Source organism: Phyllostomus hastatus, unplaced genomic scaffold, assembly GCF_019186645.2.
Source record: "Phyllostomus hastatus isolate PE091 unplaced genomic scaffold, TTU_PhHast_1.1 phas_contig_41, whole genome shotgun sequence".
Taxonomy (NCBI): domain Eukaryota; kingdom Metazoa; phylum Chordata; class Mammalia; order Chiroptera; family Phyllostomidae; genus Phyllostomus; species Phyllostomus hastatus.
Genome location: NW_025333876.1, coordinates 11,910,935 through 11,935,569, shown reverse-complemented (window position 1 = coordinate 11,935,569; position 24,635 = coordinate 11,910,935). Strand labels below are relative to the sequence as shown.

Sequence of the window (24,635 nt, the reverse complement as noted above, 5' to 3'; positions counted from 1 at the left end):
TTTTCAGTGTTAGAATTCTTTATTTCACAGCCTTCACCACAACTTTACAGTTAATGGATAGAGCACTCAGCTGGGTTCCTTTGTATGGGTGGCTGACTCTGTGAAAGAAGATTCATCTCTGTGATTGCTGATAATGTTGAGAATTTGGCTGTCCTCTTCCTTTTTTGCGATGCAAAACCAGACATGTTTAAAATGTCCCCAGTCTCTTTAAAGGTCCCTGGCTGAAGCAGGGCTATAGTTGGATCTGTAAACCTCAGTGGTGGTTTCAAGGAAGCCTACCTATAAAAGCTGCAACAGCTGAGCTCCCCAGGACAGGTCACTCTCAGCCTTCAGAATCAGGAAGGTGTCCTGAGGAATTCCTAAACCCAGAAGCTTACTTCACTGACTAGTCTCGACTTGGACACATGTCGAGGTATAGGTGGCCTGCTGAAGGGTGGGCTTGGTCCTCTCAGTGTGGAGGGCATCTCTGGCTTGGGCCTTGGTCATCCTGGGACATAGGCCATGGCCTGTTTGGGCATTTCAACAGTGGGCCTGTGGCAGGCAGGGTCTTCCCTGGGTTCAGTGTGTGCACCATCACCTGGGCCCACGGTGAGCAGGCAAGGTTGCTGGGGGTCCAGTGGTCCTTGTCTATGCTGCAGGCTGCACCAGCCAGCTCTCGGGTACTCTTACCAAGGTCTCTGCAGGGAGAAGAGGTATGAGGTGAGGGAAGAGCCAGGATCCCATTCAGCTCCAACCCTGCTCTGCTGCCTGGCACTCAGGCCCCCAAGCCTGAGGAAGCCCCTCCATCAGTGCCTTGCTCTAAGCCAGAGTGAACCATCAAGAGGCCCAGGACTTGGGGACCTTGTCTCCATAGAGGTGCTCCAAGGGTTGGGAGTAGGGTGGTTCCCAGGGCTGTGTCAAGGAAGGCAGCTTATTCAGAGTATGTGAAAACCACAGAGGTCAGGCTGCCTCCCTGGGCCAGGACACTGAAGGACCATCCAAGGAGATACTTTGGCTCCTGCCAGGCTATCTTCTGGTGGTCTGGGGGCTGGATCACCCACCTTCTACATCTTCATTTCTCTGAGGCTCCCCTACTCCCTAAACCAGAAACCAAGACATTCTCTAGGCTGATCAGACCTTGGCCTGACTCTGTCACCTGGCTCACCCTGCCTTCCCCCTACATTGGCATCTGCTCCCTGAGAAGAGCCATGCTGCTCCACCTCAAGCCCTCTGCAAGGCTGCTCCCTCCCCTTAAGATGCTGTTTCTCTCCTTCCCTGAAATTCAGGCTCTCCCAGTCTGTTCATTTCAGGTATTACCTCCTCTAAGAAGCCTTCCTGATCTCTGTTCCCATCCACACCTAATTCTCAGAAAAGCTATAGAAAGTAGTAGGAATTACAAAGTTATTTGTTGGTTTGACTATTAAGTGAATCAATCAATCAATCAATCAGTGACAAGGAAACAGCTTAGTGAGCAGTCTGTGGACTTTGGAGTCAGACAGCCTGAATTCAAACATAGCATCATACTTAATAGCTGTGTCTGATTCTGGACACAGAATCATGAGGAAGAAATGGGATAAGAAAAGTGCTTACTGGACTTCTGGCCAAGATGGAAGCATAGGTAGATACACTTTGCCTCCTCACAAAACCAAAAGAAAAACAACAACACATTTAAAAACAAAAAATAACCAGAACTGCCAGAAAAATCTAACAGTATGGAAGTCTGACAATCAAGGAGTTAAAGAAGAAACAATCATTCAGACAGGCAGGAGGGGCAGAAATGGCAGCTAGGGTGGAGAGGACTCACAATAAAGTGTTGGCTGGAGGTCCAGGGCAAGGGAGGCAGTAGCTGGCAGAGTGGGAGGTCCTACATTTGCATGCAAATAAACCAAGAAGAACAACTGGGGAGTGAGACAGACCATACAACTCAGGGTTCCAATGTGGAAAACAAAGCCTCAAAACCTCTAACTGAAAAAAACTGTGGGGGTTGAGGAGGCAGAAAAAAACTCCCAGCCTCACAGCAGAGTTCATTGGAGAGACCCAGAGGATCCTAGAATGTACACAAACCCCACCACCCAGGAATCAGCACCAAAACAGCCCAATTTTCTTGTGGGTAGTGGGGGAAGTGACTGAAAGTCAACCAAGAGCTGAGCAAGCGGCATTTTCCCCTCTCGGACCCCTCCACTACATACAGTGCCACAACACAGTGACATGTGGGTAGCCCTGCCCTGGTGAATACCTAAGGCTCTACCCCTTACTATGTAACAGGCATGCCAAGACAACAACAAAATATATATATATTTATGGCTTAAATGAAAAAAGAGATCAAAGTTCCAGAAAAAAATACAATTAAGTGATGAAGAGATAGCCAACCTATCAGATAAGGAGTTCAAAACACTGGTAAGCAGGATGCTCACAAAAATGGTTGAATATGCCCACAAAATAGAGGGGAAAGTGAAGGCTATGAAAAGTGAAATAAAGGAAAATGTACAGGGAACCAACATTGAAGGGAAGGAAACTGGGACTGGAATCAATGGTTTGTATCAGAAGGAAGAAAGAAACATTCAACCAGAGCAGAATGAAGAAACCAGAATCCAAAAAAATGAGGAAAGGCTTAGGGACCTCTGGGACAACTTTAAACATTCCAACATCTGAATCATAGAGGTGCCAGAAGGAGAAGAGGAAGAGCAAGAAATGGAAAACTTAGTTGAAAAAATAATAAAGAACTCCTCCAACCTGGCAAAGCAAATAGACTTCCAAGCAGTCCAGGAAGCTCAGAGTCCCAAAGAAGTTGGACTCAAGGAGGCAGAAACCAAGGCACATCATAATTACATGACCCAAGATGAAAGAGAAGGGAGATTCTTAAAAGCAGCAAGAGGAAAGGAGACAGTTACCCACAAAGGAGTGTTCATAAGACTATCAGCTGATTTCTCAAAAGAAATCTTGCAGGCAAGAAGGGGCTGGAAGAAAGTATTCTAAGTCATGAAAGGCAAGGACCTACAGCCAAGATGACTCTATCCAGCAAAGCTATCATTAAGAATGGAAGGGCAGATAAAGTGCTTTCCAGATAAAGTCAAGTTAAAGGAGTTCATCATCACCAAGTCCTTATTATATGAAATGTTAAAGGGATTTATCTAAGAAAAAGAAGATAAAAAATATGAACAGTAATATGACAACAAGCTCACAACTATCAACAACTGAACCAAAAAAAAAAAAAACTTAGCAAACTAGAAGAGGAACAGAATCACAGAAATAGAGATCACCTGGAGGATTATCAGTGGGGAGGGGGAATAATGGGGGAAAAGGTACAGGGAATAAGAAGCATAATTGGTAGTTACAAAATAGACAGGAGGAGGTTAAGAATAGTACAGGAAATGGAGAAGCTGAAGAACTTATATGTATGACCCATGGACATGAACTAAGGAGAGGGAAGGAGAGGGAATGCTGGTGGGAGAGGGTTGCAGGCAGAGGGGAATAAAGTGTGGGGGTGGGGAGAGAACACTGTAATAGGGTAATCAATAAAATATATATTTTTAAAAGATTTTATTTATTTTTGGGCAGAGGGGAAAGGAGGGAGAAAAAGGAGAGAAACGGCAATGTGTGGTTGCCTCTCATGCACCCCATACTGGGAAACCTGGCCTGCAACCCAGGCATGTGCCCCGACTGGGAACTGAGCCAGTGACCCTTTTGTTTGCAGGCTGGCACTCAATCCACGAAGCCACACCAGCCAGGGAAAAAATATATATATTTTTTAAAGTGCTTACCACTAAGGTTAGAACAGGGAATATCTGAAAGAGCTTAGAACAGCACCTGGCATGTTTTGAGTCCTGAGAAATATTTATACAATACAAGCAAGGTCAAGGGGCAAACCTTGTCTTACTAATGACAGTTTTACCACCATTTGGTGGGAGAATAGAGGCACCTGGACTTTGCCTAGTATGGCACATCCAGAGGCCCCTGGGCTGCAATCAGTGTCCCTGCCTGGGAGCCAGAGGCCTCAGGGGCCTGGAGGACCTTGTCTCCTCCATCAAGCTGTGAAGCCCTGGGCAGGAGCTACCTTCCCTGGGTCCCCATTGAGCTGGACTCAGAGCTGGGGCCTGGGAGATGTGTAGGAGAGCTCAGCGGAGGTGCTCTGACCCCAATGTTCCCTCAGCCTCACCTCCTACTTTCTGCCTTGTGCTGCTAACTAAAGCTTATTCTGGTGGCCCCCAAGTTGCCCTCAGAGAAGCTAGCCACAGAGTTTTCTGCACAGCTCTGTGCTGGCCATCAGAGGGAGAGAGAACAGCCCCCCAGGTTTAATAGCAGGTGTATGTGGTACTGATACAGGCCCCCTGCAGTCCCGCTGGGAGATCCAATGCCTCAATGCAGCTAATAAAGTCCCTGCAGCAGCTGTGTGGCCTCATCCAGGACTCCAGTTACTGGGAGAGGCAGTAACTCTTTCCCTCATTCCACTGACATGCTTCCCAACTGAAATACAGGACCATCTGACATAGGTCTATACTGAGGAGGGTCTGTCACCTTGCATGGGAAGAAGGGGCTACCTGGAAGGAAATCTGACTTTATGAAAAGGAAAGGCATGAGCAAGACCACCATAACATGACTAAAACAAAAAGTAAAGTACTTGCAGCCAATGTTTGAATGAGGTTCATTTCCACACAGTATACAGAGCTCCTAGAATTTATTAGAAAAACACCAGCAGGCTATTAGGCACAGCAAACACAAAATGACTAAAACCAGGAATGCAACTGGTAAGCAAAGGGCTGGAGAAAAATGCTCTTCTTCACTGTTAATCATAGAAATGGAATGAAATGCTGATGAAAATTATCTGTGAGGGTGACACCTGCTAAGTCAACAAATAGAAACATAGCACATTAACACTCAGTGATGCACAGCTGTGAAAATGTCTCCACTCACTTGTGCAGGGTCTCTGAAGAAAGAATTTGGTAATAAAAATATTGAGACTATTTGGTCTAAACAGTCTGTTCCTAGGATCACCCCAAAATGTCAAGAAAAGTAGCTCTAATCACCAACATTTACCAAAACCAGAGCATAGCCAGGGAGAGTCTCACAAACACTGGAGTATCTGGAGCAAAACTCTGGGGTTCTCTGACCACCAGAGCAACATGACAGCCTGTCACATCACATGGAAAGGACATGAAGCAGCAGGCATGAAGCACCACCGTGAGGCAGGCATAGTGTCTGACATTCAAGAGAAGGAGTTGGGACCAGTTCCACCCACAGGGCATGCCCAGAGTGTCACAGACAGAGAGACATGGGACCAGATGGACCCACACCAAGCCCAAACAGGTCACTACCTCTTCTGTCTGTTTCCTCATCTGTGCAGGAGGGATAAGAGCAGAATTAACAACAGCTGGCACTCACTAAGCCCTAACCTTGCTCTAATCACTTCAACAGGACCGGGGATGAGCACTGCCAAGATGCTTACTGTACAGAGGAGGAAACCGAGGCTGAAATAAGTACCTGCCTCTCTGGGAAGTTTCCTGTGGGGACAGGCCACCTGCCTCCATGAGGCAGGCCCAGTTTCTGAATGCTGCACTCCACCCACCTCCATGGAGGGGCAGCCATGCAGGCCTGGGCAGAGAAAGCACTAGATGGGCTGGGATGTCTTGTGAAAGAAAGGAATGAAAAGGGCCATGAGTAGGGGGTGGGTTGCAGCCCACAGGAAATTGTGTCCAGATGATGTGGGGGCAGAAACTGCTGAGGATGGCAGGTGGGGATGGGAGACTCCTTACACTATAATTCTCTGCTTTTGTACATTTGTGAAATTTCCCCAAAATAAAGCTCTAGAAAAAATATCCATGAGTTCATAGTAATACAAAAAACAACAAAATAAAAAGTTCAGAAATAAACAGAATTCATTCTCATTTCTTATAGGAAAAAAAAATGACAGAATAACAACAGAATTAAAATCACTATTTTGTAAGCCCCAGGGGAAAAACTGATACCAGCAAGATCATCTCTGGATGCTGAGGCTCAAGTCAATGGTTTGGGGGCAGCAGAGTGATCCCTTGCAGACTCCCTTTTTCATCGCCTGACATGGACTTGCCTTCACAAACACCCCACCGCACATGCCCGTGGGGACCAGTCTGACCTGCACCAGCACCACCCACAGCACCTGCAAAAGAAATAGAGCCAAATACCAATGCCAGACAGTCTGAAGCATGGCCTCTGTAGGGGACCACTGGCCACCAAGACAAAAAGCCTGTCCCCATTTATGGAGTCTAGAGATCTTGCTGTCAGTGCCACATGGAATCCTGAGTGAGACAGTGTACACTCAAAGCAGATGCCTGCATGGGAAGATGTACAATATCACAATCCACATTCAGCCAGGATTAGATTCCCTGAGTCAGCAATGGGTGTGTAAGAAAAAATCCTCTGTGTCAAAAGGCAGAGAAAGGGAGATGGGAGGACTTAGTGAGCCTGTGCGCACACCGTGGAGACCTGCTGGGTCTAGGTGAAGAGAATACTCATGTTCAGAAGCTTCACCTTTTCCTCAGGTTTGAATTCTGAAGATAAAGACGTGGGGTGGGTGGTGGCTCTGTGTGCTAAGGTGCAAGGTCAGGACTGGGTGATAGCAGGATCATCAGCCTATCTTTGGGCCAGGATTTGAAGCCCAGGTGAGCCTGCTCAGCATGTCAGGGCAGCCAGTACCCCCAGGGTCCTGGTCTTTGGCGCTGTCTTGACCAAGCCAGGGATCCCTTCATCCCCTGCCCCAACCCTTAGGCCCATGCCCACGTGGTAAAGCTGTGGTTGTCACGCCCTTGGCCATGCCAGCTCCTAGACTCAAAGTGGCCACTGTTGTTGTTATTCAAGCTCTTGAGGCCCAGGTAGGTGGCCTGTACCATCTCCAAATCTTCATCTCTCAGCTGGAGCCACAGCTGGGCAGTTCTGTGGAAAGATACAGGAGGATATTCAGGGATATAAGTGTCTAGGCTGCTACCCCTGAGTCTCTGCAAGCCACACTGTGAGAATTTGGTGGCCCTATTGCCACTCCTCAGCTCTGCCACTGGAGGGTAGAAGCCGTCACCAATGATCAGGAGCCAGAACACTCTACTTCCAAAGGCAGGCTGTGGAAAGTTCTAGAGATGGACTGCCTCAATGGTGGCACAATACTGTGTATGGAACTAATGTCCTTGAATTCTACTCTTAAACATAATTAAAATGGTAACTTTTATGTTATAAACACTTTACCACTATTTAAAAAATACTCCCCCAGAACAGAACTTACAGTGAAAAAGCAGATGGCTGTGGACCAGTCTCCACCTGCAGCCTATAGATAACTGCAACTCACCAGCCCTGCACACCCAACACAGCAGAGCACACACTGTGTGCAGGCAGACTATACTGCAGGATGACACAATCACCGTACCTGCAGCCCATGTGCCCTCCATGACCGTGACACTCAATGACCAGAATGCCAAGCCTCAACAGCAGTCGGGAGACCCTGACTGACCTCATCTGCAGCCAGTGTGGGCTGTAAGGGCAGCTCTTGGTAGAGTGACCCCACTCCTCATGTCCCGTGGACACCCTTATGAGGCCTGGAATGGCCTTGGGTGCTAGCACCCCTTGGGTAGTGCTGGGCCAGCTCCTAGCTCTGGGGAGTAGTCAGGGCTCAAGGTCATAGGCACACCTCTTACAAGGATGCTAGGGTCACTGTACCTGTCAAGGTGCTGCTGCTTAGTTCTCTTCACACACTTCAGGAGGCAACAGGTGAGAAAGACCATGGACATGAGCAGGATGATGGCGCAGCTGATGATAGAGGCGATCACGGCCACCCTGAAGCCGAAGGTCTCATGAGCTGTCACAGCTATGGAAGACAAGAGCAGCTCTTAGGCATGGCTCACCCAGGCCCTGCGGTGGTTGCCCAGCCTGCCCTCAGTAAGCCCCATTCTGTAGGGGAGGCAGGGAGGTGTTGACTGCTAAGGGTAAGGCCTGTGCACATTGCCATAGGAGTGGGGCTATCAGGGAAGACTGCCTCCCAATAAAGGAGTGTTTGAGTAGGGTTTTGGAGGGTGTGTAAGAGTTCACAGTGGCACACTGGGAAAAGATCTGACAGAGAGTTCAGTGAGGCCCCTTTGACTTTCACACACACTGCAGCCTGGGCTCCGAAGGCCAGATGACAAGAGAGTTCTCAATCTGTTTTCACAATGCCCCAAGCTAGCAAAGACCTTCAGGGACCCACCTCAAGAAGGTAAAAATCAAGAAAAATGCCCATCTTTGGGGGAAAAGGCCTTTGCCCCATATCCACCATGTGACCTAGGCTATGGGCTAAGAACTAGTTCTATTATGTTGTAAAGGATATTCTGGGAAAACAAGGCCCAGAATCCTAATTTAAGAAATGCCAGCTACTCTCCCCTGCAGCACCATTCACACCCTCAGCCCCTGGCACTAGATGGACACTGGCCATTGAGACTGAAGACTACATTTCCCAGCCTCCTTTGCAGCTTCATGTAATCACATGACCATGTTCTAGACAGTGGTTTACAATGAGAAGGGGTGGGAGACAACTTCTAAGACCCTTCTTTGCCATGTCCCTAAACCCACAACTACTGCCTGGAACACAGTTGCTGTTACCTGGATCACAGAGTTGAAATCACACCCAACATAGCCACAACATGGAAAGGGACTGGGTCCCCACTGTGGGGTACCATATGAGCCTAGGACTGCCTAATCTGAGGGCTATGGGTAAGAGAAAGCTCCCGTAGCCCCTGTTATTCTGGCTAACTCCTGTTATGTTGGGTTTTGTATCTCTAGGAATCTAATCCTAATAAATCCCCTCGGAGATGAACCCAGCATATGAGCATTTAAAAGCCCTGAGAAGTCCTGCAGCCTATTAATGTGGCCTTTTCCAAACTGTTTTGATTACTGAGCCTTTTTGTTGCATAACACACATGTCCTCCCTTTGAACAATGCCATGCTGGGTATTATCCTTTAACCCTGTGTACAACAAGTAAATAAAAAACCATCTCCTCCTCTAGACTGGGGCTCCTGAGCCTGATGCATCCTGGCCCTCAGTGTCCCCAGTTCTAGAATTCTTGGCATATGGAATATCCTATTAAGGTTTGCCATGTGGATGCTTAGAGAATAGGTAAGTGCCAGCTCAGACAACACAAGTAACCTCTTGGAAGTGACAGGCCAATTCAGTGACAGACCTAAGATTTGGAGCACCTGCTAGGACTTGCATCCACACTGTGGATGTGGAGCCACCAAGGGCCACCAGCACCATGAGCAGGGCCTTACACAGAGGCCCAGCTGGGACTTGGCACCCACTGCATCTTTTCTATGAACACCACACTGTTCATGTGACAGCATCAGGCCCCTCCCACCCAGGGCAACAGCCGATCTGGGGATATCTCCAGGGATCAGGGCTCACACTTGCACAGAGGGATCCCTGAAGACCACTCAGCGATGCTCCCCTTCCAGGTACAGGTGAGGAGGCCGGACCCGATCATCTGGTGTCCTGAGGGGCAGTGGAATATGATTACAGTCCCCACAGAAGTGCCATCACCATGAAGGACCTGCAGGGTACCCCTTTTGGGTGGCTGCACTTGAGTGCACATACCTAGGAAGAGAGAGATGAGAGAGCATGAGGACCCCACCCTGGAAGGTAGGGGCTTGGCAGGAACCCCTACATGGGACAGGTACCACTGCCCCAATGGCTTTGTGATGCTCTGGAGCTGAACCAGCCATCCAGACCAGGAGTGGCAGCCACAGAACCAGTGGCCTGGGAACAAGTTCCCTACTTTAAGTGAACTCTCAATATTATGAGGACCACAGTGTTGAAAATAGAAACATGCTAGAATATTACTCACCAATAAAAACAGTAAAATCTTTCCACTTGCCACAACACTGATAGACCTAGAGGGGATTATGCTAAGTGATATAAGTTAGTTAAAGACAAATACCATATGATTTCACTTACATGTGGAATCTAAAACATAATACAAATTAATAAGCAAAAAACAAAAACAGACCTATAGATACAGAGAAGAAGCTGATGGTGGCTAATAGGGAGGAGAGTTGGGAGATGGGTGAATTTTTTTTAAAGAGACAAACTGATATATATATAAAAAAACAGAATTTTGAGCAGAAGGTTCTTAAAAAAAGAAGAAATGTAACACAAACCTACAAATCAAAAGGTAGATTTTGTAGGTATAGGAAAAAATTAAAAAATAAAATGCATGTGCAAAGCTTGGCACACAGGGAAAAAGAAAAATTAAAAAGTATCATGTATCAGGAGGCAATAAAAGCAAATATAATAAATGCAAATGATTACCCAAGTGTTAAATAAAAGCAATAAAAAAATAAAAGCAAATGATTACCCAAGTGTTAGGACAAGGATCTCAAGGTCTGGGAGTTTCTTAGTAACTGCTATTCTAGCTATAAATGTTAAAATGTACAATATTTTGCAGACTAACTGTAAACAGAATGACCTTGACAGGAATCCAACCAGATAAGGGTAGCCAATTGCAATGAAAAAAAAATCAACATGTAACTAACCAAGTACTGTATGTATGTAATGGCTAGGCTGCCCTTTGGGGAGACAGAGCTCTAAAAGTGAATCTGGTCCCCTTTACTTGCTCCAAGTAAAAACTACCTTGCAACAAGACAACCAAGTCTTGTTACAGGTGGACAAGCCTGTACCTCAGTACTTGGGCTGGGCTGCAGCAGAGCATTCTCCTGGAATTGGCTGAGCCTCCACAGCCACTACCACGTAGTCTGAGGCCCCAAGAGCAGGGAAGCCATGGAGGTGGCAGAGTCAGGGGGAGTCTCCTGGGATGGTAGTAGGGGGAGTTTTGTGGAGTTTTTTAAAATTTGTTGTTCAAGTACAGTTGCCTCCATTTTTCCATCACCAATGGCAGGGAGAGTTTCTTACACTAAGCACACTAAAACCTAGGAAGATGAATGGATGGGGCCCAGCACTACAGCATTAGGGGCTAAAAGGATGAATAGATAGGGCCCCAGCCCAAGGAAAGGTGAAGAGGAATGGATAAGGACAAAAGCCCTTGCCCTTGCTCTTCTGGTATCAGATTGGGGGTGGGACCAGGAGAAGGCAGGCACACAAGCCAGAGAAGTCAGAAGGGCAGCAGAGAGTGGTGCTGAACTAAAGAGGCCTGTCAGTCTAGCCTAGGGAAAGAAGGGATTGGCTGGGAGGTGGACCCACTCAAAGCACAGGAAAGTTTAGGAAGTTAATTGGTCTTTCTGAAAAAGTACATAGCTGGTCCCACACCAGAAACAGATATTGCCCCAGGGGAATAGAGAAACACATGTTCTATCTTCCTCCTTGCCTACTGCTTGAACCAGCTCTGCTCTTGCTCATCACTCACTACTTGGGACCCGCTCTGCTGTTGCTCATCAGTTGCTGCTCTGGACCTGCAGCTAGACAGTGCACTGGCCTGTCCTCTCCATGGGCCACGTGATGTTAGCAGTCACGTAGCCCATTGTATCCAGGAAGGAGTCTCTCTCTCTCAGACCTGGTGAAGCATTCACTGGTGTGTTAACATGCTCTCCCTTCCAGAAGTATGTGATTTTGTGGCCCTAACAGCCACATGGTCATGGTCATGCCAGCTCCACACACAGGCTCCAGGAGGGAGTCTGAAGCCAGATGGCAGCTGGGAACAAGCTAAGCTACCTGGATGACCATTTAGCAGCTGCCTCAGGCTCCAAAGGATGGTACTTTAAAATGGAGCCAGAATACTGAGCACTGCCTTTTGTTCTGGTTTTGCTGAGGATGGCAGAGTTTTGTCTGGGTTTTGCAGAGGAAATGAGATTTGAAACAGGGAGTCACCCATTCTCCAAGATGGCACAGCATCCAAACAAAACCTTTTTCCTTTTGAATCAGGACTCACCTCATGAGTTTGGCTTTTGTGGTGACAGGCAGTCAAACCCCCATTTTTTTTTGTTCTGTAACATTGTTCTTGAGTACAGCAGCCTGAATAGAGCACCCCAAGCAGTGAACCCCTTGAATTTGTTAACTCAAGCATAGCTCCAATGACAGAATTAAGAAGTAAAAATGAGGGAGAGAAAGATCAACAAATGTGATTGTATAAAAAGTAAGAAGCAGAAACTTTTGTTACATAAGTAACTTTTGTTACAAAACTTTTGTTATAAAACTTTTTGTTACAAACTTTTGTTAAGTTTGTTACAAACTTAATAATTGAAAACAAACAAATTCAGATGAAAACATTTGGAAAAGACAGTTGGATAATACAGGACAAAGGTTCAATACCCTTAGTTTATAAAGAGATCTTATACATCAGTAAAAGCTGAACATCCAGATAAAAAAAGAACAGACTAATGTGTGGGCAAGCATTTCACAAAAGAGATAAAGGGCCAACACACATGGGGAAAAAAAGCTTGCCCTCACAATAACTGAAGAAACACTAATTCAAATTAATGCAAATCTTTTACTCTTCAACTTGGCAAAAAGAAAAAAAAATAGGCCAAGTGCAGAGTTAGCAAGGTCCTGGGAGCAACTTCTTAGGAACTTTACTGATGGGTGCAGATCGACACCTTCTGGATGGACTTTGGTAAATGTATTAAGATCCTTATGTTGTATATGCATCTGAGGATTTAGCCAAAGGAAATAATTATTAATATGCTGCCAGGATTTCTATACCAGGATGTTCACCTTTGAAGAGTGAGAAGTGGAAACGTTTCCAGCTGTGGGGATTTGGTGTAGCAAATTGAGGTACATCCTGGTGATGAATGTCAGCAATGGCATCCTAAAATTTTGCAGTGTGCTTACTGCATGAAGTGGCAATCACAAGCATGTTTTATAAAATAATAACAATGACAACAGCTGGCACTTATGTGGAACTTACTGTGAGCTGGACACTGTTGCATCTGCTTTACCTACATTAACTCATTGATCTGCACAGCACCTTGCAGGAAAGAATCATCATTCTCCTCACTTCACAAGTGAGCAAACTGAGGCACAGATGGTTAAGTCATTTCCTGAGGTCATACAGCTCACGTTATAGGGCAGAAATTCAAAATAAGGAAAGATAACTCTGTCCTACCTTCTCAACACACAAGCCCACAGACATGTGTACACACACACACAAACAAACATAGATATGTGCACACGCACAGCACATACCCTTTCTGCCTAGTTTCCCCTGGTCAGCACAATGTGGGAGGTGCCATGCTGCACATGCTCTGTTTGCTTCTGTCCCTTGCTGCTGGGCATATGAGCTGTTTGCTTGTTGGGGTATGTGGCATGAGCTGCTATGGATGTTCATGCCTCCTCAGCCCAAGTGCAAGAGGCTCTTCCTTCTGCTTTTCTGAAATGTTCTTATTTTGAGCATGATGTGTACTACTAGTGCAAGAAGGCAGAGCAGTTCATCTTGGAGAACAGACAGATTCAATGTGCTGGTTGTCCAACCTGTGCCAGCAGACACACTGACCTGGAAGTGCCCTGCAGGGGCCCAGTGCCCAACATCCTCTGCACAGCGGCTAAGGCTGGAACAATGTGTGGGGAGGGCAGGGGGACAGAGGCCAGCTCCTCCAGGCTGAAGGCCCAATTATTCCATGCTGACCAGAAACAACACTTTACCTGTCCTCCTTGTGATGCTCCAGCCAAGACCACCCGCTGCAGGCCAGGCATGAATGTCCTGCTGTCCACCTGGCCCACCATGACCCAGCCAAGCTCTTGTGCTGCCAACTGACTTATCCCATGGCTTCCCCTATTTTATCTTTGATGTTAGTTACCAACCCTCCATCCTTTACTTGCTTTGGCCCCAAATTTGAGAATTTACCTGGACTCTTTCTTAATCCACAACTGACCTCCAGCAAAACTGCTTTCCAAGTATATGTATACACAGGACATTTGTATTGGGCTGGAGTGTTCCACAAATTCCACATCCACCTGGAAGCAGCCATGGAGGGCTCCATTATAGAATACAGAGCACCCTGCTTCACCATCAGGACAGAGCACATAACCATCAGGACATAACCATCAGGACAGAGCACACCCAGGACTGCCCAGAACAGTGATTATCACTCTGGAGGGCCACATATGTACACTCACATACCCCACACTGGTGCTTCACACAATGGTCCGCAGCCAGCCCCAAGGCTCAGAGAGGCCAAGCCACCCCAGCCCTTGCCATGCAGCCCTACCCCACTTATAGTGAGGGTGGCAGCAGAGGTAGCAGCAGAGCCAAGCTTCAGTTTTGGTCATGTATTCTGCCATCAGGGAGGCTGAGGCTTCCCAAGACCCTCACTGTGGGTGGTAACAAGGAAGGCCAGGGTTGGCTGTGCTCAGCCAAGATGCATTAGTCCACCCTACCTCTGCCCTACTAGGAACCTGGGGGACCTCATCGGGTAGAGTGTGAGCCTGGGGGGCCCTTGTGGTTTGTGCAGTTGTAGGGGAGAGGGCTCACTTCTGGATAAGCATAAACAACTCTGAGTGCTTAATAGGTGTTTGCTGGGTTGCAGTCCTATGAAGAAGGTGGCCATCTCTACCTTAGCAATGGGAAAACTGAGGAATGGAAACTGACACACCAAGAATGGCCACTGGGAAGGTGGTAGGGGTGGAACTGTGCTGGGCCACAGTGCCACGGAAGCTGCACGTCCCAGTGTGCCTTCATTCCCAGGTGCTTGCCATCAGCATCATTGCTACTGCAGCAATACAAATCTGTACCCACATTCCTGACCTTGTGCAGCACTCAGAACCATCCAGAAGACAGCAGGGAAGAAGTCATTATTATCTCCATTTTAACATGAGAAAATCAAGCTCAGAGAAGTGGCTGACATGTCCAATGCCCAAGACAGAGAAAGAGCAGCTGATAATGGATGCAGTACTCAAAATTCCTACAGTAACAGCAGAACAAGGGGTAGATTTGGGGGGGATACTCCAGCCTACTACTATGTGTGGGAATTTGCAACAGAGTGTCCTTCCCATATAAATACCACTTACATATTAATAAGACAAAATTTACAAGAGACAAGAGTTAAGCTAGAAAAACAGAGATAGCCCCAAAATCAGGATGCAGGACAATTAGTTAAGAAAATTAAATAAACAGCACCCAAATCATCAAGAAAGAAGCAAAACTTCTCTATTAAACAACATGGTCTTCTGTCCAGAAAATCCCCAGGAATCTGCTAAAAATCTATGGGAACTGCCCTGGCTGATGTAACTGAGTGGATTGAGCATGGGCCTGCAAACCAAAGGGTCACTGGTTCAATTCCCAGTCAGGGCACATGCCTGGGTTGTTGGCCAGGTCCCCAGTTGGGGACACGTGAGGGGCAACCACACATTGATGTTTCTCTCCCTCTCTTTCTCCTTCCCTTCCCCTCTCTCTAAAGAAATAAGTAAATAAAATCTTTTAAAAAATCTATGGGAACTAATAAATAAGTCCAGCAAGGTTGCAGGATACAAGATTAACTCATGAAAACCCATGGTATTTCTTTTTTTTTTTTTAGATTTATTTATTTATTTATTTATTTATTTTTAGACAGAGAAGGGAGGGAGATAGAGAGAGAGAGAAACATCAATGTGCGGTTGCTAGGAGTTATGGCCTGCAACCCAGGCATGTACCCTGGCTGGGAATCGAACCTGCGACACTTTGGTTCGCAGCCCACACTCAATCCACTAAGCTACGCCAGCCAGGGCCCATAGTATTTCAATACAGTGGCAAGGAACAAATTGAAATCAAAATTAAGGAAACAATTCCATTTACAAGAGCATCAAGAAAAATATATTACTTTTATTTTTTAGAAATAAACTTAAGAAGTACAAAACTTAAACTTTGAAAAGTATAAAATATCCTTGATAGAAATTAAAGAAGACCTAAATAAATGGGAAAATGCCACATGTTAATAAGTCAGAAGACTTAACATTGTTAAGAGGGCAATAGTCTGGTTTTGCTGATGTGCAGAGTCCAGCTGCCACCTTTGCAAAAACTGACAACTGCTCCTAAAATTCAAAGACCTAGAAAAGCCAAAACAAAACCATCCTGAAAAAGAAGAACAAAGTTAGAGGACTCACACTTCCCTATTTCAAAACTTACCACAAAGCTATGAAAATCAAAACAGAGTGGTCCTGGCATAGACACAGACATATAGGCCAATGGAATAGACTTTACTTCTAGTCACTCAATCTTTGACAACAGTGCCAAGACAATTCAATGGGCAGGGAATAGGTTTCCAACAATCGTGCTGGGATGATACTCACAATCAAAAGAATAAAGTTGGACCTCTTCTCTTGTCATATACAGAAATTAACTGAAAGTGAATCAAAGACCTAAATGTAAAAGCTAAAACTTTAAAACTTTTAGAAAAAAGCATAGGGCTTGGATTAGGCAATGGTTTCTTAGATATGATATCAAATGCCAAATAACAATAACAAAAAATAAGCTGGGCCTTGTTAAAGTTGAAAATGTTTGTACTTAAAAGGACATAATCAAGAAAGTGAAAAGGAGGTTGTAACCAGGTATCTTGGTTAGTGCTTCCTCCCGATACACCAAGGTTGCAGTCAGGGCACATGCAAGAATCACCAATGAATGCATGAGAGAGATTTTTAGAATCCCCCTCTCTCTAAAAATCAATAAATAAAATTTAAAAAGCAAAACAAAAAGAATATTTTTAAAAAATGTGAAAAGGTTTACAGAGTGGGAGAAAATATTTGCAAATCATATATCTCTAAGGGACTTGTATCTAGAATGTATAAATTATTACAACTGAATTCTAAAAGCACAAATAACCCAATTTTAAAACAGCCAAATTTGCTAACTAGACATTTCTCTAAAGGTTTACTGATGGCCACCAATATACACATAAAAAGATGCTCAACATCATCAGCTTCAAAGAAATGCAAACCAAATCCACAGGGAGGTCTCTTCCACCTCCACCGAGTTGGCTGTACACAAAAAAGGCAGGTGTTCTAAGAATGTGCAGAGACCAAGCTGTCACATGCTCCAGGGGGTGGAATGTAAACCTGGCAGCTGCTTGGACAATTTCTCCAACAGTAACATGGAGCACTACCACAGGAGGCAGCAGCGCTGTTCCTAGAAATACAAACAAAAGAAGTGAAAACACATGTCCACACATAAAGTTGTATACAAATGTTTACAGCTGCACTATTAGCAGCCAAGAAGTAGAAATAACTCAAATGTCCATCTACCAACAAATGGATAAATAAAATATGGCTCAACCATACAATGGAATATTATTTGGCAATATAAAAACATGAAGCCCTGACACACACTACAACGTGGAGGAACCTTCAAAACATTATGCTCAGTGCATGAAGCCAGTCACAAAAGACCACATATTGTATGATTCCATTTATCTAAAATGTACAGAAAAGGCAAATCCACAGAGACATAAAGTAGATTAGTAGTTGCTGAGGGGTGGGGGAATGGGGAGTGACTGTGCTAAGGAGTGTGAATCTTCTTTCTGCAGTGATGACAATATCTTAAAATTGATGGTGGTTGCACATATCAATAAATGTTAAAAGCCATTGAAGCATTGCACACATTTAATGCAAAGTTTAAATGGGTGAATCATATGACATGTGATTTACACCTCCATAAAGTTGTTAGAAAAATTGAGGAAAAATATATATAAGGAAATGTAAATTTGAAACCTAAAATACTGTTTTTGGCCTCTTAGCTTGTTCAGGATTAAAAAGACAAACAGCCCACCAGATTGGTGAGGGTCTGAGGGAGGAGTACATAACTCTGGGGTGGAGGACAGGGAGGGCCTGAGAGGCTACTTCACCCTACAGAGGCAGGGGTAGGGTGGAGGGTGGTGGCTGAGCTGGGTGTCCCAGGCAGGCAGGCTGAGGATGACTCCTGTGCCCCCATCTGGACATTTCCAGGAAACTGACCTCACCCTCACTGGCCGGAGGGTCACCCAGCACTCCGAGGTGCAGCGGGATGCCAAATCTGAGCCCATTGTCTGGGCTGTTAATTAACCACCATGTCTCCACAGGGGCAAAAGCTGGAGTGAGTGAAGGCATGCAAGAATGAATGAATATATGGATGGATGATCGAATAGATGAAAGCTATGATTAGTACTACCCCAAGAAGAACTTCCTTTCTTTTCCAAGATCTGTGGACTTGGACATGCGTTGTCCTTCTGGCTAGGATGGTGAACATGGGTTTGGAATGGGATAAACAAAGCAGGGGAGCCACAAGCTGGCCACGTGGCCCCTTCCCCAGGATTGCCAGGAAGACAACACTTCCCAGTTCTCAATTTAGAGCTGTGACTTCTGCATTTTTCTGTAGCTAAGCATCTTTTTTTTTTAGTGTACATTTTTTATACAATCTTATATTAGTCTTATTAGTTTCAGATATACAATATAGCAATTTGACATTCTTATACCTTACATGTGATCATCCCACTAATTCCAGTAATTGTCTGTCACTGTGCAAACTTACCACAATATTATGGACTATATTCCCCTTTTTCATCCATCCTCCCACCCCCTCCCTTCTGGTAACCATCCCTTTAAGTCTGTTTCTATGAGTCTGTTTTTGTTTTGTTTTTAGATTTGATGTGTAAGTGAAATCATATGCTATTTGTCTTTCTCTGACTTACTGCACTTAGCATAATACCCTCTAGATCCATCCATGTTGTTGAAAATGGCAAGATTTCATTTTTTATTGCTATGAAATACTCCATTGTATATACATTTCACCTCTTCTTTATCCATTCATCTATCAATGGACACCTAGGTTTGCTTCCATATCTTGGCTATTGTAAATAATGCTGCAATGAACATAAGGGTGCATATATCTTTTCAAACTAGTGTTTTCATTTGGATAAACACCCAGAATGGAATCACTGGGTCATATGATTTATCAATATTTAGTTTTTTGAGGAATATCCATACTGTTTTCCATTAGTGGCTGCACAAATTTACCATCCCAACAATGCATGAGGGTTTCTTTTTCTCCACGTCCTCACTTATATTTGTTTGTTGATTTATTGCTATAGCCATTCTGACTGGTGTGAAATGATATCCCATTGTGTCTTGACTTGCATTTCTCTGATGCTTAGTGATATTAAACATCTTTTCATCTGTCCATTGGCCATCTGTGTGTCCTCTTTGGAGAAGTGTCTATTCAGTTCCTCTGCCCATTTTTCAATCAGATTGTTTTGTTGTTGTTGTTATTGAGTTGTATCACATATTTTGGATATCAATCCCTTATTGAATGTATCGTTCACAAATATATTTTCTCATTCAGTGGGTTGCCTTTTTGTTTTGTTGAAGGTTTTTTTGCTGTAGGCACCTTCTTTCTTTCTTCCCAATCCTATGTGGCCCTCAGGGAGGGGAGGTCCCATGGGGGAAGTGGTCAGAAAGGGTGAGAGTTCTGGTGGTGCTTGTGGCTGTCTGCTCAGGACCTACACTAGAGCCCTGTGAACATAAGGAAGAAGGGATGAATTCATGTTCATCCTTTAAAGATACAATTAGCACTTCATCAAAAAAGTTAAGAAGTCTTGAGGGATGAACAAAGAGATGGCAAGAGATGTGGTGAAGCAGGCCTAATGACATGTTAAAGGTAGGACTGAGCTGGGGAAGGGGGTGTGTGATTACAAAAATGTTAGAGGAAGCCCAGCCACTAACTAGCTAGTATGTCCTTACCCACCAGGTCCTAGGTGGTGGCTGTCTTGCTCCTGGCCAGGGCAAGGCAGGATAAGGGCTCACCAAGATGATGTGTAGTCCCAGCCCAGTGAGGAAACATTACTGTCATCTCAGAAAGAGTACCTGGAGTGTACAACGCAGTGAGGCCAGGACTGGCTGTCAATAGCCACATCCTATGCTGCACTGAGATGGCACTGCAGGTGGTTTCACCACCCATGGAGGTCACTCATTTGAAAAGATGGAACTAACCCTCCCTAAGATGCCTTGAGCCTGTCCTGCCTCTTGAAGGCCACCTCAAGACTAGGCCCCTTTGGGATCTGGGGATGGAGAGTCTCTCAGAAGTGCTGGAGGTAGGGGGGAGGTGTTTCCAATGTGGTCCCACCCCCTTTCCCCTTTTCTGTGCTTCCAACAAGGGCAGGGAGCCCCTGCTCTGGTAGAAGTGTGAGCCATGTGTTGTTCGAACCGGTCTTTCCAGAAAAAGGAAAATGGAAAGTCTGAGGAAATGACCCTTGTAAGGAATGGTGGAGGGAGAGAGAAGTCCTTGCTCAAGGCCACCCTGTTGTGAGTGTTACCTACTCTAGCCTTCTTCCACCTGGGAGAACAGAGTTATACCCCATTACGGCAAGTCTGCTCAGACCACCCCCTAGCCCCCAGCCTCCATCACACAGGGTCTAACACTGGTTCAACCACCTCCTGGCCACAAATACTGGACCTGACCCTCACCTTACTCAGACTCAATTTCCCCAACTGAAAAATGGGGTGACCTGCTCCCTGAGGGTCACAGGAAGGGGGAACAACCCTGTAGAGACTTTAGAGCAGTGCCAAGAGCTCAGGAATGCTCCCCAGGAGGGGGCTTAAGGCCACAGCATCCAGGAGACTTCTACCTGCTCCTACCCATCTGACCCTGATGGGATTTCCTGCATCCCCTACCTGGGCCTAGAAGGCCAGCAAGAACTCCCCAGGGCTGAGCTCATTTTCCAGATAAGAAATTCATGCCCACAGACCTGCCCAAAGTCTTGGATGTACCCTGATATCACCCCAACTAGATCTTTCTATGGGACTCATGATCCAAGTCAGAATGAGCAAGGAGGTTCTGGGGCCTATAGGGGCTTCAGTCATGTCTATTACAGCTCCCTAGAGACCTCAGAACACCTCTCACTGCCACCCTCCCCAGGCTGGAGTCCCAGTCCCCTTGTTGCCCAACCCCCCAGCTGGTGGACCTCAGCCCATCCCTCATTGAACCCCCAATAACCCTCACTGCCCCTCCTCAGCCCAGGGATCCCTCGACCCCCCAGACACCCCTCACTGGCCCCCAACAGTCCCCCACAACTTAGTGCCTAAGAAGCAAATCCCACCTCCTCCCTCCCCTGCTGGAAAACCTTCACAGATACCCAGATGCCCTAGAACACCCCTCCTAGCTCCCCTAACCCCAGCCTCACCCTGCCTGGAGCCGGGCCACACACCTGCAGCCCCATTCAGCAGGACACCCTTAGCTCTACTTTTCCTCAGCACCCTTGATGACACTTCTTTTTTACTATGTGAAAATAAATCTTAACTGAGAGGAAGCAGAAAAACAAAGGGAATATATCTGATGTAAACAAGAGACCAAAAACAACCCTATGGGCTCACTGAACAGTGAAGAGGGCAGACCTGCCCATCATGGCAGTTTGGTGTGCCCAATGACCCATTTTGCTCCCTAGCCCTCTCCCTCCATTCTACCCCTCTTGTTCCCAGACCCAGCCTTCCCCAGTCAGCCTGGATGAGAACAAGTCTTGCCTGTTAATCTTTTATCTGGAAACCAGGAACACACGCCTGCTCTTCTCATCCTCCCTCCTGGAGCCCACACAGTCCCCAAACCTTGACCTCACCATGTGTGGACCAGATAAATAAGTTATATTTTACACTGGCCACGGTGGGGGAGAGGCAGGCCACTGGCCAGCTCACCCAGGGCTTGGTGCCTAGCCTGGTCCCTGTGAAACCAGCAAGTCACTTCCTTCCTCTGAATCTCAGTTTCCCCAAATGGAAAGGAGAATCCTCAGGAGGAATTTCTCAGGCAGTCTGAAAGTATGATAAGACCCTTGTAGTGAGGAGAGCCACATGCAAAAGGCCCACAGCCCTGGTTGTGTGTTCTTGGGCAAGAGATTTGCCCTCTCTGAGTCTGTTTATTCCACCCATGGGGGAGGGGCATGGGGTTCAGAGCCACTACAGGCCTGGACTTTGGCCACAGCCAACACCTCCCAGGAATGGAACCAGGCTAATTCCAAGCCAGGAAGAATGTGCCCCCAAATTCCTCAGGAGACAGTGGCAGAGCACTGAGGCTCTGGCAGCTGCCTTCCTCCAGCAGGTCTGCCTGTACCCTGGCCAGAGCCAGTCTTGAGGACACACATGATTCATCTGGATTCCCACTGCTCCCTCTGGGCCTCAGTGTCACCTCTGTGAAATGGCCCCAGGCCAACTGTGTGGCATGGCTGTGGGAGTAAAGCCAAGAGGATGCCAGAGCATGCCTTCACCATCTGGCAGTCCTCCTGCTGCTTCCTTTTCAGACCCTTCCTCCACGGTCCTTCCAGGGTATTGGGTATGCAAGGATCATCCCTGGCCTCTGGAACCCTGCGTTCCTCCTTCCATTAGGCCATGTTCCTGGACAATCTCCCAGATCAGGGAGTGCTAGAGCTGCCCTGAGAGTAGGGTCAGGCACCTGTGGGCAGTGGCGGGGTGGTCTCTACAATGAGCTGGGCACCAAGATCCTCCCAGTCAGCCATTCAATAAAACATTTACCACCCTTCTCTGAGCCAGGCTCCCCTCTGGGCCTTGCAAGGGAGATGAGGGAAGGGCACAGACCCCAGGACACCGCATCCATCTGGCTGGACTTTCAGGACAAGCAGAGTAATGCACCTATTTTACAGATTGCAGAAAAAACAAACAGCCCATGGTGCCTAGCCTGGTCCCTGTGAAACCAGCAAGTCAGACAGTGCCAAACTCTCCAAAAGATTCCATCCCTTCACAACACACAGGGAGAGGTGGATGCCCATTTCACTGCCCAAGAGACTGGGGCCACAGGGTAGGGGAGTGGTGGATTCCTAAGGATGGTGTTACCCCAAAGCAAAACAACCACAGCCAATGTGATGGCTCTATATGGCCTGTCCAAGGGCCTGGGGGCAGAGAGACAGTGCCCACCATTTAACACGCCTGGAGACAGAAACAAAGAAGCAGAGATGCACCCCAGAAAAAAGTGGAGGTAGGGGTAGTTCCAGTCCCAAGTTTCAGGGAAGGGCTCACGGGTGGGACCCCAGGTCTCTCTCTTGTCTGGCAAGAGGCTGAGCTACAGCAGGTCATCAGGGCTGGGGTAAGGCTGGCAAGCCAGAGAGCAAAGATTGTACTCTGAGACCCTCTCCGCAGCACCCCAACCCCCACCAGAGTCTTCTTCAAACAGCCTTTGTATGCAAACATGTGAGGGCAACTCTCCCTGTCCTTGGCTGACCTTGGGCAAGTCTCTCCACCTCTGGTCCATACTCACCTCCCCAGCACTCAAGCATACACACTGTCTTCCTCTCACATTGGGCAAACCACCCATTTCAGGTCTGGGCTGCCATAGGGAGTCAAACAGTCAAACAAAGTAAGCCCACCCCACCAGGCTGGGGCAGGTCTTAGCTCCCACTTGGTGACTTAATTCCCTGGGCTGCAGTTTCCGTATTTGAGAGAAAGCTGACCCCCTAGTGCCTCCTTGCTGACAGGTGTCACTGTTTAAGCAAGACTGGCCACACCCCCAGACTGTAATCTGGGCCAACTTCTACCTGTGCAGAGAGCCCAGTCCTGCACCTGGACTCAGACACAGGTGCCCTGAGACCCTTGTGCTTAAGTGTCCACTAAAGTGAGCCTCCAGGACATCTAGGGCACAGGTCCAGGTTTGATTCTGTTTCTAAAAAGGTTATAGTTTAGGTGCATTCATGGAACACAACCGGCATTGTAAGTTGGTACTTCAGATGTTTTCTACATCAGAACCAGGGCACGAAGGTGAACCCTTTTCAGATCATTCTTGAAATCAAACACAAAGTAAAAATAGCCTGCCCTGCCCCTTCTTCCGGAGACTCCGGAGCTTCAAGCCACGCCCTGCGACCATGGGATCGCCTGAGGTCGCTCCCCTTTCCAGGCTCAGTTACCCCACCAGTGAAGTGGGGCTAGCGAGCTAGCCAAGGAACCAGAGCACCTTCCCTCAATGCGATGCTAGTTCCGATTTCCCCACATCCGCCGACTTCCTCCCGAGCTGAGGCGTGGGGGCCTTTGGAGCCCGAAGCCAGTACAGGGTAAGGGCGCGCACCTGGGCAAGCAGGAGGCTATTGCCTCCGCCTGGTTTCAGGCTGCTCGACGCCTGCCTTCTGTCTCCTGAGCCGCCCGCTGGACGGAGAGGATAGGGGAGGAGAAGGGGAGGAGAGGTTTGCCCTCCTGCTGTGAGCCGCCCCTCCTATCTAGGTCCTCCAGCTGTATTCCCTCCCGAACTATGGGCCCCGCCAGCCCAGTCGTGCTTTCCCTACCTCTCAGCAGTGCACCTCCCTAGTCAGTGCACCCGCCGCCCATCCCACTTTCCCTACGCCCCGCTGTGCGGCGTCTAGCCGGGTAAGCGCCAACCCCAGCCTCCCCAGCTGTGCAGTACTCCCCGTCTGGTAAAAGGATGTGGAGCCCGATTCGCGTCCCTCGGTCCAGGCCTTCACCTGCACGGTTCCCGGGAGCGGTTGTGGAGTCCTCCGAGTGGCCTCCAGGCCTCTGCCTGCGGCGTTGGGTCGCTGCAGCCAGACTCATTCCCCAGCGCCTCGCAGGGGCCCGCCAGACTGCCCACAGAGCAGCAGGCGGGGCGGGGCATCCTGGGAGTGCCCTTCCCAGAGCCCCGCCCACTGCTCTCCTTGAGCCTGGTGGCTGGGCCAGCCCCGCGGGAGTCCAAAAGTCCTAGAGGACGGGAGCCTGGGGAGCAGGAAGTCTTGCTCCAGGGTTTATGCAGGTGGTGACCTCTGCCCCGCCTCTTCAACCGGCTAGGCATCCCCAGGCCAGG

At 47.4% G+C, this 24,635-nt stretch overlaps 1 protein-coding gene across 5 annotated transcripts; it reads right to left on the bottom strand.

Annotated features, from left to right (window-relative positions):
• Window positions 1–24,440, bottom strand: SUSD3 (sushi domain containing 3). 5 transcript variants are annotated; one of them, XM_045844832.1, is made up of 6 exons: window positions 24,301–24,425; window positions 19,242–19,366; window positions 9,371–9,559; window positions 7,657–7,804; window positions 6,733–6,885; window positions 1–677 (listed from the first exon to the last, which is right to left on the bottom strand). In XM_045844832.1, exons 2-6 carry the CDS (start codon window positions 19,291–19,293, stop codon window positions 449–451), a joined length of 771 nt encoding a protein of 256 aa, XP_045700788.1. In that variant the 5' UTR covers window positions 19,294–19,366; window positions 24,301–24,425; the 3' UTR covers window positions 1–448. The 5 variants fall into 5 exon arrangements, with proteins under 5 accessions (XP_045700788.1, XP_045700787.1, XP_045700790.1 ...); XM_045844835.1 differs by lacking the exon at window positions 19,242–19,366 and adding an exon at window positions 6,044–6,112 and having other exon boundaries at window positions 516–677; window positions 6,840–6,885; window positions 24,301–24,440; XM_045844831.1 differs by lacking the exon at window positions 19,242–19,366 and having other exon boundaries at window positions 24,301–24,440.
• Window positions 24,441–24,635: the final 195 nt, after the last annotated feature.